The sequence below is a fragment of the Stegastes partitus genome, unplaced genomic scaffold (assembly GCF_000690725.1).
Source record: "Stegastes partitus isolate 25-593 unplaced genomic scaffold, Stegastes_partitus-1.0.2 Scaffold1295, whole genome shotgun sequence".
Classification (NCBI taxonomy): domain Eukaryota; kingdom Metazoa; phylum Chordata; class Actinopteri; family Pomacentridae; genus Stegastes; species Stegastes partitus.
The window spans coordinates 1-15,170 of record NW_007579026.1 but is presented as its reverse complement, the minus strand read 5'-3'; the positions used below and the strand labels follow the sequence as shown (position 1 = coordinate 15,170).

Here is a 15,170-nt window from a genome sequence, read left to right as displayed (position 1 = left end):
ACTGAAATACCAGCTAGGCTCCACACTGGGGAGGAGAAGGAGGCTTTAGCTACGTGTTTTTTTGTAAAACATCTCTTTTGTGGTTATTTATTTTTTTGTCCACACCGACGGAAAAAGGAGGAAGGTTTTTTTTTTTTTTTTTTTGGGAGGCGGCGGCGGGATGCTCCACTTGAGCCGCTCCTGAGCTCCAACATGGGGGAACGAAGCAGGTAATGTCAGCGCTAACACGACCAGCGCCGCTTTAACACACACGAAACCTTCAACTTGCTAAAAATATATATCATAAATGTTTCATAAATGTTGAATTTAGACGCCCAGCTGCTCTCGTCGTCTTCAGAGAAGAGTAAACCATCGTGTGTGTGTGTGTCAACCATTTTGGTGCTTTAGCATCGACACAGTCAGAATTAGCTAATATTTCTATAAACATTAACGGTGGTTCACAACAGCTGCCTGCACATCTGTTCATTCAGGGCTGGATGTAGTAAAAGGCCTGGTCCCAATGAGGTGTAGTTCACCTCGGTGTTGATTTTCCAAACATTAGGGTCAGTGTCAGGACACCTGACAGATTTATCAGTTGATTTCTGATGTGTCTAATATCTGAAACTGCTCTGATGTCCATGTTAGATGTGCAGGAACACATATCAGACTTAACAGAGAAAGTGAGTGAAATCCAGGTATGTTGTCAACACTATTCCTTCATGAAACCCTTGAATGAAAAGTGAATCATCTGTTGTACAAGCAAAGAGTTTATCCACCACTTTATGTTATCTTTAAGTGTCACTGAAGTCTGATTTTATGTTGACAGTTTTGCAATTTGTGTTTGGTTCATTCAACAGTTCTAAGATCTAAAAAGTCAAGCTGAGCAGGAAAATCAAGTTGCTGATAGTGTATTTGTTCAATTTGGGCAGCAGAGTTCAAGATCGCAAACTGCTAAAGATACTATGGAGCCACAAAAGATAAATTCAGATGAGGGTTATTCAATCTCAGATTATCTTGACCATTTCTTACTTGCTTTTTTAAAATCATAAACTACAGATATTTAATAATGGTATCTGTGAATTCGATTGATATATCTTTTATTTTCCCTAAAGCATCTGTCCATCAACCCACTTTCAGCACAATATCACACAAACTATTAAAGATAAAAGTCTGAAATTTTCACTGTTATTTCTTATCATGCCATTGATTTGGAATATTTGATATTGTACCAATACATCAAATTATGTCCTGTTATAGGTGAGCTGAACTATAAGAAAAGTATTGAAGCAATCATGAAAGTTCCATCTTTCAGCACACATTAATAATAATAATAATAAAAATACTGATAATACAGAAATCGATTGGATATACTTAGTTTTGTATCATTGTTCTTGTTCAGAAAATATCACTGCATGACTTCTGATTCAGTTAATTTTTTAGAAATATCTATAACTACCCATATTTTTGTGCTGTAACAGTTTCAGGTAAATCAGAGATCAAGCAGAAATTGTTAAAAAAAAAAAAACAAAATGCGATGATTTGAGATGGAGTGACCCATGAGCAACTGGAAACCCAACATTTGAGTTTTCTATCAGACTTTTTAAAACCAAGACAAAAGGGATTTTCGTTTTAGTTTTACATTTCCAACAGTGAAAATTGAGAATTGTATTTTTTTTTTTTATTTAAGTAAACTATTTAAATGCGAAACACCTTGGTAGCCTAAAACATTGACTGTATTCCTTTGCGGATGTGAGCACGTACACCACAGATGCAAAGCTGTTTTCTTTTTATTCTACAGAGTCAATAAATGTGCAGTAGCATCCGCAGATTCCATGAATGCACACTAAAGCCAAGCATATGCACCACTGTTACTTGTTGTGTAGTGATAGTCTGGACAAAACCAAATGTTGGGCCTAAGAGTACCACTTTCTTGAGGGCACACATCGCATACCTGCAATATCCACAGTTTGCTGCACTTCATACCTTCTCAGTCCCCCATGTTCACCGTCTCTGCAGTTTAAAACAAAAATATTCTTTAAAACAAATGTAGCTACTTTAAAATAAAAATTACTTAAAATGAAATAGGGCTAACGTGTAATTTGTTTTTGGCTGAATTTGAACACATTTTCACACGTTGTTTTTAAACCAAACAGTAAATTTTGCTTTGTTCTGTCTATTCACGGTGCCTCTGCTGCTTCACTTGGGCGAAACTCTGATGTTACTTTAAGTGCCAGTTTATGGTTTCTGTGTCCTTGCGATGTAAATTTTGTCATCCGACCACGTCTGATGGTCAGCGAGGACCCAATCGTAGAAATCTGCATCCAACCCAAAGTTTGCCTTTACCTTGCAGAAGTCGCACGAGCCAGAAAAAGTAAACTTGATGCTTGTGTTGTGCACAAATCTATAGTGGTCACACACTGATTTCTCTTTTTCATGTCATAAAGCTAAGCACAATAAACAAAACAGCCACTCTGCAGTTGGTTGTCTTTATGCTTTTGTATGTGCATGTGCAAGACACGTCCACAAATGCATCCCACCCATTGTAGAATGTATAGAACCGCGTGCACGGCTGCAGTTTTGAGTTTGTGTTAGTGGACACACAACTTTTTTAGAATCTAAAATGCTCCCACACATGCCAGTGATTTGTGATTTCTGTTCAGGTTAGCTCACTGATTTTGTCAGTTTTCTCCATTTTTGCGACAGCAAAGACAACAATAATCGGCTCTTTCATAAATGTTAGCCTTGGTAAACATGCAGCTGTCGCAATTCGCAGACAATACCAGAGAACATTGTGATAACATGTTGTCAGGATAAAGTGAACTGAAACTCTTTCACCTTGAATTCTGCGCCCACGTCTGGGTCCCTGTCATTGAGCTGCTTAGATTATAGCTGTATCGAGAAAGCTCGATATGGTGCTGCCAATTAGACCCCGGTGGTCGCTCAAAACGACAAAATCCCCACAGAAAGCATTCTTCCAATGGATGAAAGAGACATCTGTAAAACTGTTCTTGGTTGCATTTTCAATCCATAGAAGTTTCATGTTTGTAAAACCTCCCAGGAGCTTAGAAAAATTAGCTTCCCCAACCTCGTCACAATGTAAAGTGTACGGAGAAGGCGGGAATAACAGGGGCGAGGCCAGTGGGGGGAAACTTTAATGAGCATGTGCAGTGGGCGGCAAAACAAAGCAAACCCAAAAGCTCAACTTCTTTTTGGCTCATCCACCAAGTGAGCAATTTTCATTCTAGTGAGTGGGCGCTATCTTTGAGTCCAGTATCTGGTTGTCCTTAATACAGCCATGGCTCAGATGAGTCTAAAATATCTCCATACATGACTGTTGGTGTTTCTTTGTCGACAAACAAAGCTGTTTCTGTCTTTTATGATGCTTTAGGAAAACAGGTATCGCCACATTTGCAGAGTTTCTACATTGACTTGGGAGAAAAACGTCAGTCAGATTTGAACAGATACCTTCTTTCCATACAAAATTTAAGTAAAGGCCATTTCTTTATTGTCCTTTTTTAAAACCAGGCTTGTTTTGGCTTTTCTTTGCATCCATGAGTCTTGGGTCTCAGACGGAACACAAACCAGGTCTTTATCTATATTAAACTGCCAGTGTTTTCAATTGTACGAATCTTTTCTACACTTTATGTAACTATTCGTCTCCATCAGATCTTCCATTGGTAAACATGGGTATTTCTTTCAGATAGCAGACGCACCACATGTGTTTAACAATGCCACCTGAAATAAACCAGGTGCTCTGACAGGCTGTTACAGCCGTAAACTTAGTGCCTCTCAGTATACACCATCATGGACTTAATAGGCTGGTTTCTGATGAACCTGTTCTCTCTTGGCAATCCAAGGTTACAAGATGTGTGAAAAGCTCTCAGCATATTCTCTCTGCAGTTCTCCATTGCATAATTGTGTCGCCGCTACAGTATTTGAACGTCTCCCTGTCTTTCAGAACGCCAAGTACCCGATCATCCATTTACGCTGCTGGTTCGCTTGATTGCTTGGAGGCTGAAGTGGCTATTTTAACATTTTAGGTCACTGCGCCCCGAAAGGAAGGGAAAGAAATGTGGCGGTACCCGTCCTTAAGGTAGACTGCTGAACGCTGTGTTCAGTATTGCGATGTGCAGATTCCTCCCATCCCCCCCTATAGAAAACACTTGGTGAATGGAACGGGAAGTGGGTCAAGATTAACCTGGCTTCTTATTTGCTCTCATTCACCGGGTCTTTGTTGTATTGAAGAGGTGGTAATTGCGGCGGACAATTTGCTTGTCATCACCATATCAATAACGCAAAGTCTTCCTAGTTTCTCTATTTCCAGCTTGTATATATTCGTTACAGTTTTTTTTGTGCCTCGAGTATTTTGGTGACATGACAACACTATCTGTTGAATGGCTGCATATCCAGGTATCGCAGCAGCAGTCAGCCTGAGTTTTAGCATGACTACATAACAGACCAACACGCTCTGTTCTCACAGTAATTGCTCATAATTGTATTGTTTACACCCACGTACGGCTAAAAATTTATGAAGAAGCTTAATTTGTGTGGAATTTTATCCTATATCCAGATGGACTCTTTTCTGCTGCACATGTATTATTTGCCGCTTGGCCATTGTAATAATGGCAGGCCGTCAGAAGTATCAGCCAGCAGTGTTTATACTAGTGATAAGGGTTTTTATTGCGGTGTTTGACTTGTTGCCACGCTGGCTGTTGGGTAATGGCGGCGGTTAAGAAAAGCACTTTGACTGGATTTCTTATCACATTTCAGGCAAACACAAAAGATATTTTTGGTTTTCCATTTCCTTTTTTCCTTATACATTGTACTTTTGCTTCGGTTGTAATTGAGCATTTTGGTAAATAAACTTTACAGTCTTCGCTTTTTTTTAAATGGCATAAGAAATTATTAACCCTTTCAGTCTTTGTAGTGTGCTGCAGCAAGGATGCGGTTAGCCTAGCTTAGCATAATGACTGGAAGCAGGTAGCCTGGTTCTGACAAAACTTCTGTCAAAATATGCCTTTGAACATTTAAAGAGCTCACGAGTTACCACATCACATCTTGTTATTTTAGTGTATCCATTCGCCACGCATCTCTGTGTGGCAGCAGTGGATGTGGTGTTCCGGTTGAGGGATGTTGATGATTAATTGATTGAAAAATTGTCATTCATTTTTTGAATAAATAAAAAATAAATTAGCCGCTATGGTGGACAAAGGATATGCACATAAGGAAATACATTGTGGATTAGCTCTAGCGTCTGGCGTCAGCATATAGTGATTAGCTCTATTAGTTGAAGGGCAGTAGTTTGCATGAAAGTGAGCTGGAACTTGTTGTATTTAACTTTTACACTTGGAAACTATTTTCAGCTTCTTAACTCTGTGTTTTTGTATGAATACTAAAAATTGTTGTCATTCTGACACACTGCAGGCTTAAGAGAGCCCATGCTGGTGTGAATTAACCGGGGAGCTGCAGGCTTGTAACTGAGTGGATTATAGGCTCACTGTCTTTACAGCTCCAGGGGGAATACTTATTTTAATCTGTTTTCAACGTGCCCTTTTTGATTTACTTGGAATTCACCTGCATTTTTTTATTTTTTATCTTCGCTTCTTAGGATCTCACGTCCATGAAGACGCTGCCATGTTGTGTTGAAGTGACAACATCTGCATCCGCGGCATCATGTTAAGCTCTCCAGTGACGATGCCCGTTCACCCTGGGGAAGAATGGTTCACTCCACTACTGCTCCCCTTCCACAGGCAGGGGACATTAACGCCAGTCTCTGCTGCCTCGTTACGGGGCTGCTGAACCTTTCTGAGACGCCACCGATGGAGGACGTCTCCATGGCGAACGTTTCCCTGGGCTCCCGGTCGCCACCGGAGCCGCTCACCCCGACAGCGGAGGCCCCGGAGGTCCTGCGAGGTGTCGGCCTGCCTCTGCAGATCTTCTTCTGCGTCGTCATGGTCATCATCCTGCTGGTGGCTCTGTCGGGAAATGTGGTGGTGTGCCTGATGGTGTACCAGAGGTCTGCCATGCGCTCAGCCATCAACATCCTGCTGGCGAGCCTGGCGTTTGCAGACATGATGCTGGCCATCCTGAACATGCCCTTCGCTCTGGTTACCGTCGTGACCACCAACTGGATTTTTGGAGACATTTTCTGTCGCGTTTCAGCCATGCTCTTCTGGTTCTTCGTGATGGAAGGCGTGGCTATACTGCTTATAATAAGCATAGATCGTTTTCTTATTATTGTCCAGAAGCAAGATAAGCTGAGTCCGCAGAGAGCTAAATTGCTCATAGTCATCACCTGGGGACTCTCTTTCATTTTGTCCTTCCCTCTGGCTGTTGGCTCCCCTCCCCTACAGATCCCCCCCAGGGCCCCGCAGTGTGTATTTGGCTACAGCATCGAGCCCGGTTACCACGCCTACGTATTGATACTAATGCTAGTCTTCTTCTTCATACCATTCATGGTCATGCTGTACACATTCATGGGGATCCTGAACACCATCCGCCACAACGCCATCCGCATCCACAGCCACCCAGACAGCATCTGTCTGAGCCAGGCCAGCAAACTGGGCCTGCTGAGCCTCCAAAGGCCCTTCCAGATGAACATAGACATGAGCTTCAAGACCCGTGCCTTCACCACCATCCTCATCCTCTTCTCCGTGTTTACAGTGTGCTGGGCGCCCTTCACTGCCTACAGCCTGGTAACTACCTTCAGCGACGGGTTCTACCACAAAGACAGCTTTTTTCAAATTAGCACATGGGTCCTGTGGTTGTGCTACCTCAAGTCAGCCCTCAACCCTCTCATTTACTACTGGAGGATCAAGAAGTTCCGCGACGCCTGCCTTGATCTGATGCCCAAGTACTTCAAGTTTCTTCCTCAGCTGCCAGGCAACACCAAGAGGCGCATACAGCCGAGTGCTGTGTACGTATGTGGAGAGCATCGCTCTGTGGTGTAAAGGAAATAATCCACTCTTAAACACTGTTAAAACACATCTTTACATAATGTATCTTGCATTAGCAGGCCTGTTTTGTTGTTTGGTGGTATACTTCTCTTAGCAGGCGTTTAGACTGAAAGTAGCACTGCATTAAAAAAAGCAGGGGGCTGAGTAGGTGTGGGTTATTACTTCTGAGAATAGTCTGAAGATCTAGAACAGAAGGTCCAGTTTGAGTCAGACTTCCATGACTTTAAAGGCTTGTCAGATGGGAAAACGTTGCGCAGTACCTGTGATTTTACAACACTGAAACAGGGCTGTGTGCTGTTTGAACATTTTCTGTACCAGTTACAATATCAGGCCTGAGTTTCAGTATCGAAACAGTCGACTTTTAAAACATAAACTGAGGATTCTAAACATGTTTTTCCTCCCAAATCCTTTTTTCTGTTAACAGCAGAAACCATACTTGACAAATATTAAATGTTGTCCAAAGACAGCTATTTAAGCCATAATATCTGCAAAGCTTTAATGTCAATCAGTAACTGACTCCATCATAAAATTGTCTAAAAAGATTAACATAGTGACTTTCAGGGGAGCTTTCACTGACATTCAGCGTCAGCTCCTGGTGACAGATTTTGAAAACGATGCTGCGGCACAGAAAATTCAGCAGCAACCTACACCGCTCTGAAAGCTCATCGTTGTCTCCTTTATCTTAGCTTTTTTTTTTTTTTTTAACTATAAAATTACCCTGTTTTCATTACAGAATAATTTAGCAATGTGTGCTACATATTTGATAGGCCTGCATTGCTACATGACGGCGCGTTGCATTTGGACAAAAGCTGAGTCAGAGCCCTCTGCTTTCAAACCCCCACAGTGTTTTAATGCAGTGTTAATGTCAGTCTCACTTCCCACTTTGCACTGCGGTTCAACAACAGTCAGGGAGTTGTGTGAAGATTCTCTGTAAGACGTGGGATATCCAACAGATCAAGGACAACTGGACTCAAGAGTGCGGAGGATGTTTTTGTATCGAATCAAAGAGATGTTCTCACTATCATCAGCTCAGACGACAACCTTGTATAGATCTCTGCTGTAGATTGTTTAAAGATGAATGACAGGAAACTTCTTCCTTCCAAATGTGAAGCCAAAATAGCAGAAATCGACAAAGCCATCTTGTGCTGGCTTTGCAACCAGAGCCTGTCCTGTCGTGATCAAGGAGTGGAAATGTTAATCAGATTAAGACAAGTTTATTTGTATAGCACGTTTCAGAACAAGCAGAGCTGACCAAAGTGATGTACAAAATACGTCCAAAAAATAAGACAGAAAAAAGATAAAACTGAGAGAAAACATAAAACCAAAATATCCATCCATTATCTATACACCGCTTAATCCTCACTAGGGTCGCGGGGGGGCTGGAGTCTATCCCAGCCGACTTAGGGTGAAGGCAGAAGACACCCTGGTCAGGTCACCAGTCTATCACAGGGCTACACCTAGAGACAAACAACCAAGCACACTCACATTCACACCCACGGACAATCCAGAAGAACCAAAATATGAAATACTAAAAAAGCCAGACAGAACAGGATAACAACTTATATTATTTACTGAAATCAAATATGAAATATTTTTAATTTAAGATTCCACACATCTTTTGAAGGTGAACTCTGTGATTCTTTAGAAAAATGGTTGATATTTAGCTGGTTAGTGTATTTAATGTTCTGGATTTACCTTTCCTCTCACTCCCACCGCCCTCTTTCTTTTGCAATGGCAAATGTGTAAATCAGTCCAAACCACTCTCTTTGTTTGTTTTGGTTTAAGGCTTCACACAGAACGGACAGCTAGCAGAACTTGAGGAAGTATCCACTAAATTAAACAAAAACTGTACAGGATCAGAATCACTGACTCTATCTTTTATCTGAGTAATTATCATTTTCTAGATAAAAATGCTAAGTAGCTGCTCTTTGTCTAGCTAGCTACTTTTTTTTTTTTTACACAAACAACATAATTATACAGTTTACTGCCTAGCACTAAATTAGGAATTTGAAACAGACTCATTAGAAAACTACACATAAAGGAAAAAGTCTGGGGTGGGAGAGTAATGAGCTGTACTTTGGTTATTGGGACCTGTCATGTCATCCATCTTTATTTACATTCTTTAGTCTGATCTGTACCTGTAGAATCCATTTGGCTGATATTTTTCAAACATCCTGTAGACCACACAGTGTGAGTCCAGTTGCCTCTTCAACCTGTGAAGATCCTCAGATATCAGAAGTACCAAACGACAGGCAGCTGTTCTGGTTGTTTTGTTTCAGCCTAGAACAGCAGACCAAACAACAGGTACATTTGTCATTGCCTTAGTACTTGTAGATAATCGGCTGTACATTATATATATATATAAAAACAAAAGGTGGAGAACGTCACCTCCACCAGCTTCAGTAGTAGGGCTGGGTGTTGTTAGGAAATGTTTGATACTAGTGCCGATTCAGTCTCGGTGTAATACTTATTTTATTACCAAAGTTCTCTGTCTTGTCTAAACACAAGAAGCCATACAAGATTTTTATTATTTTTTTTGACTAAATTCATTTTAAAATCATCACTGAAATAAGGAACTAATAACAAAATGAAACCAGTTGAATATTTAAAGCCAGTTTTTGGTACTTTCAATTGGAAACTCAGCCCTACTTAGTTCGACCAGAAGACATTTTCAGCTCCAGCTTTGGATAAACCTGCTCTGATGTTATCACCACAGCTACGACTCTCTCTCTCTCTCTGTCTCAATCCACAGCACTTACTTCTTCTCTGAGGGTGACACAATGTCATTTGGTGTAATAAAAGAAAACCTTTAAGTGAAGTAGTTGTCTGAAGGAAACCATGAAAGTAAATGAAAACACTTTATAACTCCTGAAATGCACTGAATGGCACATACTGTGTGAGAGAATACTTTCTTATTGTGCTCAGAAAAAAAAACAGGCTGGGTTTGACTTGACCTTACGTCTTTTCTTGCCACTGGAGTCGCAAGCTGGGGGGAGGAGGGGGGGATGACGACGATGCGTTTAGCTGCGTAGAATTTATTTTACGAGGCATGTAAATTAACAGCTTACGTGGAATCTGAACGTGGTCGGAAAGCGGCCACGACACATTTGAACGTGTGTATTTGTATTTAAATGTTTTGATTGTGCCTATTAATTAGTCCATTTGCCAGTCAGAATGCTGCTATATCTGGTGAAAATGTGCAATTTCAGTGTACTGTACTGTTGAATGTAATAAAGAAATAGACATTTCTTACCTTGGTAAACTGTCTTACGTGGGGTTTTTGTTTGTGTGTGTGTGGTCGCCGATCAGTTAGTGGTTTCTGTGCTCAGAGGGGCAGGAGTTTAGAGAAACCTGATGTCTCCAGCTAGATTCCAGCTTTCTGATCAGTTTTTTAGCAAGTGCACTTGTGCAGTGTTGCGGCCTTCAGAGCTTAACGCGGTGCTCCTTCAGAACCACAAAGCCAAGCAAGCTAAAAAAAAACCCCAAACCTTTATGCCAATGTAACAACAAAGCATTTAGATAAGAAAAAAGAAAAGCTGTGAAAACAAAAGCAGGTATCTAAACCTGCTGCTAATACATGGATACCATTGCTATTGTTGCCATGGTGACTTGTTAAGTTACTGACGTCGACTACCTGACAGTGGAGATGGAAAATGTACATATTGCGATTGCATAGTTAAGATGTTCTCGCAGAAGAAAAGCAAGAAGACTTGTAGTTTGCCTGAGCTGACCCTTTCAGGTATTAAATTTGCAGATTTTCCCCTTTGCTTGCTTAATCTACCAACAGTATCTGAATTGAAAGAATTTCACACAGCAGCTATTTTGCTTTGTCACAATAGAGAAATCACAGATGTTACTTATACTAACCTGAATGATAGGTGCTGATAACGTGTCCCAGTAAGTCAAACTCGTGTAGGACACTGAAGCATCTCTATGAACTTTTATTTTTTCTGTTTACATCTGTTGCCTTTTCTGCTGACACATCAAAATATCACATGTGAAAGAGGCTTATTACCACAAAATGTATATACTGGTAAATGCAGTTACATGTGCTGTAGTTTCCTTTGTGGCATGTAAACGCTTCATTCTCATCTGTAAATACATTGTGCGTTACATCTGGGAGCCCAGTGTTTACGTGGTGCCTCCATGCAAGCTCTGCTGTTAATTACCCCACTTCCCAATGCGTCACCTGTGTCTCCTTTTTCCACCCCGGGGACTCCACTTCCTGTCATCACCTCCGCTGAGTGCCTTTGCGAGGGCGCAACCCAGTCTCACGGCAATTCGTACAATAGTCACAAAATGTAATCTATTGTTTGAGGGCGACATGTGCCTGCTGTGCATTTATGCATGACTCCTCCATACCATGATCCCCCTCCTCCTCCTCCCGCCTCGCCTGTGACTGGACCTGCCAGTCATGAGCTTCACGGCTGAGTCGGCGGCAGCGAGTTGTGCAGCGCGGCTGATAACAGGAATGCCAGGGAGATGAATTAGCTGCAGAGCTACCAGCCTGGAATCTGTTTACAGTCTCGTGCTCCTGTTTGTGCTTCTTAAACTGTAGTTCATCTTCTCGAGTCCGGATTAGTAACCTGGGAGAGTGGGCCTCAGACCTCCAGGGCGCTCAGCGGTTCCACATTCTGAACCTGTGTAACCCCTTATTAATTCTAAATGTGTTTATCAATCAGCAATTTACACTAATAAAGCACAACAACTGAGTGCCAAACCTTTCACCAAGCAAGCGAAACATTACACACTACATCTCTGGCAGAAGCAAATAACTGAATTTTTGCATCATTTCAATAAGCTTACTGAGCACCAACTATGTACTGATAGTAAAATTGAAAACACTTGTGCTTTTTTCTGTGTGGTGCAGCAGTTCGTGTTGCCACATGTGTAGGAACAACACGAAAAATGATGGATTTTTTTTTTTTTTTTAAATTGCAGTAGATGAAAACAAAAACATTTGTGCCAGAAATATCCTAAATCCCGCCTTCTTTGTGGATCGTATGGGAGCTCGGCAGCCTGGAGCGCTGTACTGAAGCTTGACATGACCTTTGATTAATGTCTTCGCAAGCCTCCTCCATTAGGAATGGCTATGTGTTGGTGGAGCTGGCAATTGTGCACCTTCGCCTCTGCAACGCCTTGTAGAGCAGACTCCTCTAATAGGATTTAAGACCAGAGAGTGTGGTGGGAGACTGAAAAGTGGGTGAGCTGAGAATCAGTTACAGAGCACAGCATCATGGTGGAAACTAATATAGTCCCAGATGATTATGTACCTGTGCTGCTCCAGCTTCTGGACATTACAAGTCCCACTGTTGTGGCGGTTGTTCAGAAACACGTTAATTTTTTTGATCGTGCTGTATGGATGCTGTTGCGACTAATGGCCGCACACATTGATCCATTGGACACTGATGATGGCACAGTTTCTGACATATTTCTGCAGTAACAGTTTTGGCAAAGCTGAAACCTGCCTCGTCCACATATGTTAGCTAGCAATGCATTGCATCTGCTTCTAGATCCATGCCTCTCTGGAAAAGAAAACACGAAATAATGCAGCACAGTAAGAAAAGACAGGGATCAGTCAATATGTTATAGCATGTATGTCTGTGTAGCTTCTCAGTCATCCAGGTCACGGTAATACAAGGAGCTTCAGACAAAAGCTGCTGGACTTCTCTTTTAGGTTCTTGAAGATGTTTCACCTCTTATCCAAGAGAGTTCTTCAGTTCTAACTGACTGATGGTGACTATATACATCTGAAATTTACCACCAGTCAGTTAACATGAAAAAACCCTATTTGATGAGAGGTGAAACATCTTCAAGAACCAAAAAGAAAAAGCTCAGAGGATGCTGTAGCACAGGGGTGTCCAATCCTGGTCCTCGAGGGCCACAATCCTGCATGTTTTAGATGTTTCTCTCTTCCAACACACCTGATTCAAATGATCAGCTCATCATCAAGCTCTGCAGAAGCCTGATAACGATCCTGATCATTTCAATCAGGTGTGTTGTACGAGAGAAACATCTAAAGCATGCAGGATTGTGGCCCTCGAGGACCAGGATTGGACACCCCTGCTGGAGCACCTTACCCTGCCAGATCCAGTAACAATGAAAGGACAATATGGCATACCTGCCCGAGTTCAATCCTCAGTTGTCTTACACAGTTTGAATTTCTGTACATACACTCTGTACAGCTGCTTCATCCTAGTTCTGTTGCATTTCAGTAGATGAGACGGTGCAGGAGGATGTTTTGTTGTTCGTCCTTCAGTTCTGTGAGTCGGATGCAGTTATTTGACCCCAGTTCTGATTTCATTAGTTATTGTGTTCCTTCCTCTATTTCTTGCCTCCTCTTCCTTCTTCTCCTCTAGTTCTCACCTGTCTTATTCCCTGTCCAATATTAACCTCCATTGTTGTCTAAACAATGTTTACCTGAGAGCTACTGAGAGCCCCTGAGAGCACTCAAGCTCTGACTGAACGCATCATCTGGTGAACTCATGTCAATGTGGACAGGCTGTTGTTACAAGGTGTAGCATTTGTGGACACCATTGTGTCCAGTTTTGCACGAAGTATGTTACAAAATGACAAACGAAAAGATTTGTTGGTTCTTTTTTTCCCTTTTTAGATTCTTATTCCTCTATTGGTGCAGTTTATTGTTTGTATCTTGTCGTGTACAGCTTGTGGGTTTTCATTTTGCAGGGTGGCAAAAGCATGACCTGCCCTGCTCTGCCTCTGACTGGCTTAGCCTGACATTTCTAACCGATCTCAACGTTCTTACCCCAACCAATCCTCCTCGTATCCACATTTACCAGCCATACGCGTAGCACTTTCCTTGTGATTATTAATGAGTTTTCTCGAGCTGCCTTGCACAAAGAAAATCTGTGTGCAGCTTCTGTTGCTGCTCAGATTCAGTTTGCATTGAATGATGAGTATTTATTAGTGTTTAGTGTGAATTATCAGTAGTTATGGCTTCTTTTGGCTTACAGGCAACGTTATGCACTGAATCTCTGTATGTTTATTTGCAGTCTGTGTTTTATTTGCAACGTATATTTGTCCTTTGCTTTTGTATTACTGAAAGAATAAAACAACACATATAGCAGTTGATCAAATTTGCTGTAGCCTTCGAGGGAGATGAGGATGAAGTGGAAAACCTTTGCAAAGTTATAACTGAAATGAGTCAGTTTTGGGCACATTTCCCCCTCATGGGTTGCAGCTGTTGTGGGTTTGCTGTTTAGCTGATCACTTGACTCACCCTTTATTTATGTGTTCATCATAATCCATATGTGAGCTTCTGTTTTCTGCTAGTTTGCCTAACTTTGAGATCAGACAATAGCCCTCTCTTACATTTGAAGCAGGTAGCTAAAGAACCTTTACCAGTAAATTGAAGCTTTGACAGAATTTCAAGAGAAAAATTTAATATTTTGGGCTTCATTTGTTGAGATTTGGATGACTCTGTCTTTTTGGATTTTGGCCTGTGGTGTTCAAAACATTGATACCTGTAATTCAAAAATCCAACCACAGCACGTCCTACCAGAAACAGTGTCCTTGTTCCTCTATGTATGAGCTCTGTGCATAATCCACAATCCGTTTCAAAGGGCTCATGTCTGCTTCAGTGACTGTTCAGTACACCGAGTTTGACTCTTGAACAGGCTGTTGCTCACGTTGGACAATTACTCAAAAAGCTACTTGAGTAACCCCCACCCCCAGACGCTCTTTGCAAAAAATTACATCACAATCTAGTTTTAAAGATGGAGAAGAGCGTCTTCATCAGCAAAGACCACCTTCCTCGTATTAAGGTGCAAGAGATAAATGACGCCCATTATCACTTGTCAGCTAATCAAATGATGGTGATAACTTGTATACCCTGTTTTTAAAAAGAAAACCTTGTCTCAGTATATTGTAGTGCATTAAATCTGTATATTTTTCATAGCTACAAGTGTCATATCTAACTCCAAAAAGTGATGGATCCTCCTAAAATTTTTGTGACATTTGGTAATTTGTTTTCCTCCTTCCTGCTACACAAGCATCCTGGTTACAATTTCAAAGTATAAATACTCATTTATTCACATTAAGCACATCTTCAATGTATTTAACTTGTCAAGTGTTTAATTTTCACTCAACGTGAGCATATGTCAATGCCATGCGTTTGTTATGCATGACAATGAGAACAGTCACAAAAACTGTTCATGAACATGAACACAACAAATGAAAACAAATGAAAATGAAAATACAAATGAAAGAACTAAA

At 41.3% G+C, this 15,170-nt stretch overlaps 1 protein-coding gene across 1 annotated transcript; it reads left to right on the top strand.

The window, feature by feature from the left end:
• Window positions 1-139: 139 nt before the first annotated feature.
• gpr63 (G protein-coupled receptor 63) lies at window positions 140-8,274 on the top strand. The gene is made up of 2 exons (XM_008298217.1): window positions 140-209; window positions 5,588-8,274. Exon 2 carries the CDS (start codon window positions 5,697-5,699, stop codon window positions 6,927-6,929), a length of 1,233 nt encoding a protein of 410 aa, XP_008296439.1. The 5' UTR covers window positions 140-209; window positions 5,588-5,696; the 3' UTR covers window positions 6,930-8,274.
• The last annotated feature ends 6,896 nt before the right edge of the window (window positions 8,275-15,170 follow it).

What these genes read in the sequence shown, in the direction of transcription:
- gpr63 (XM_008298217.1), top strand. Translation starts at nt 5,697, where the DNA reads ATGGTTCACTCCACTACTGCTCCCCTTCCACAGGCAGGGGACATTAAC.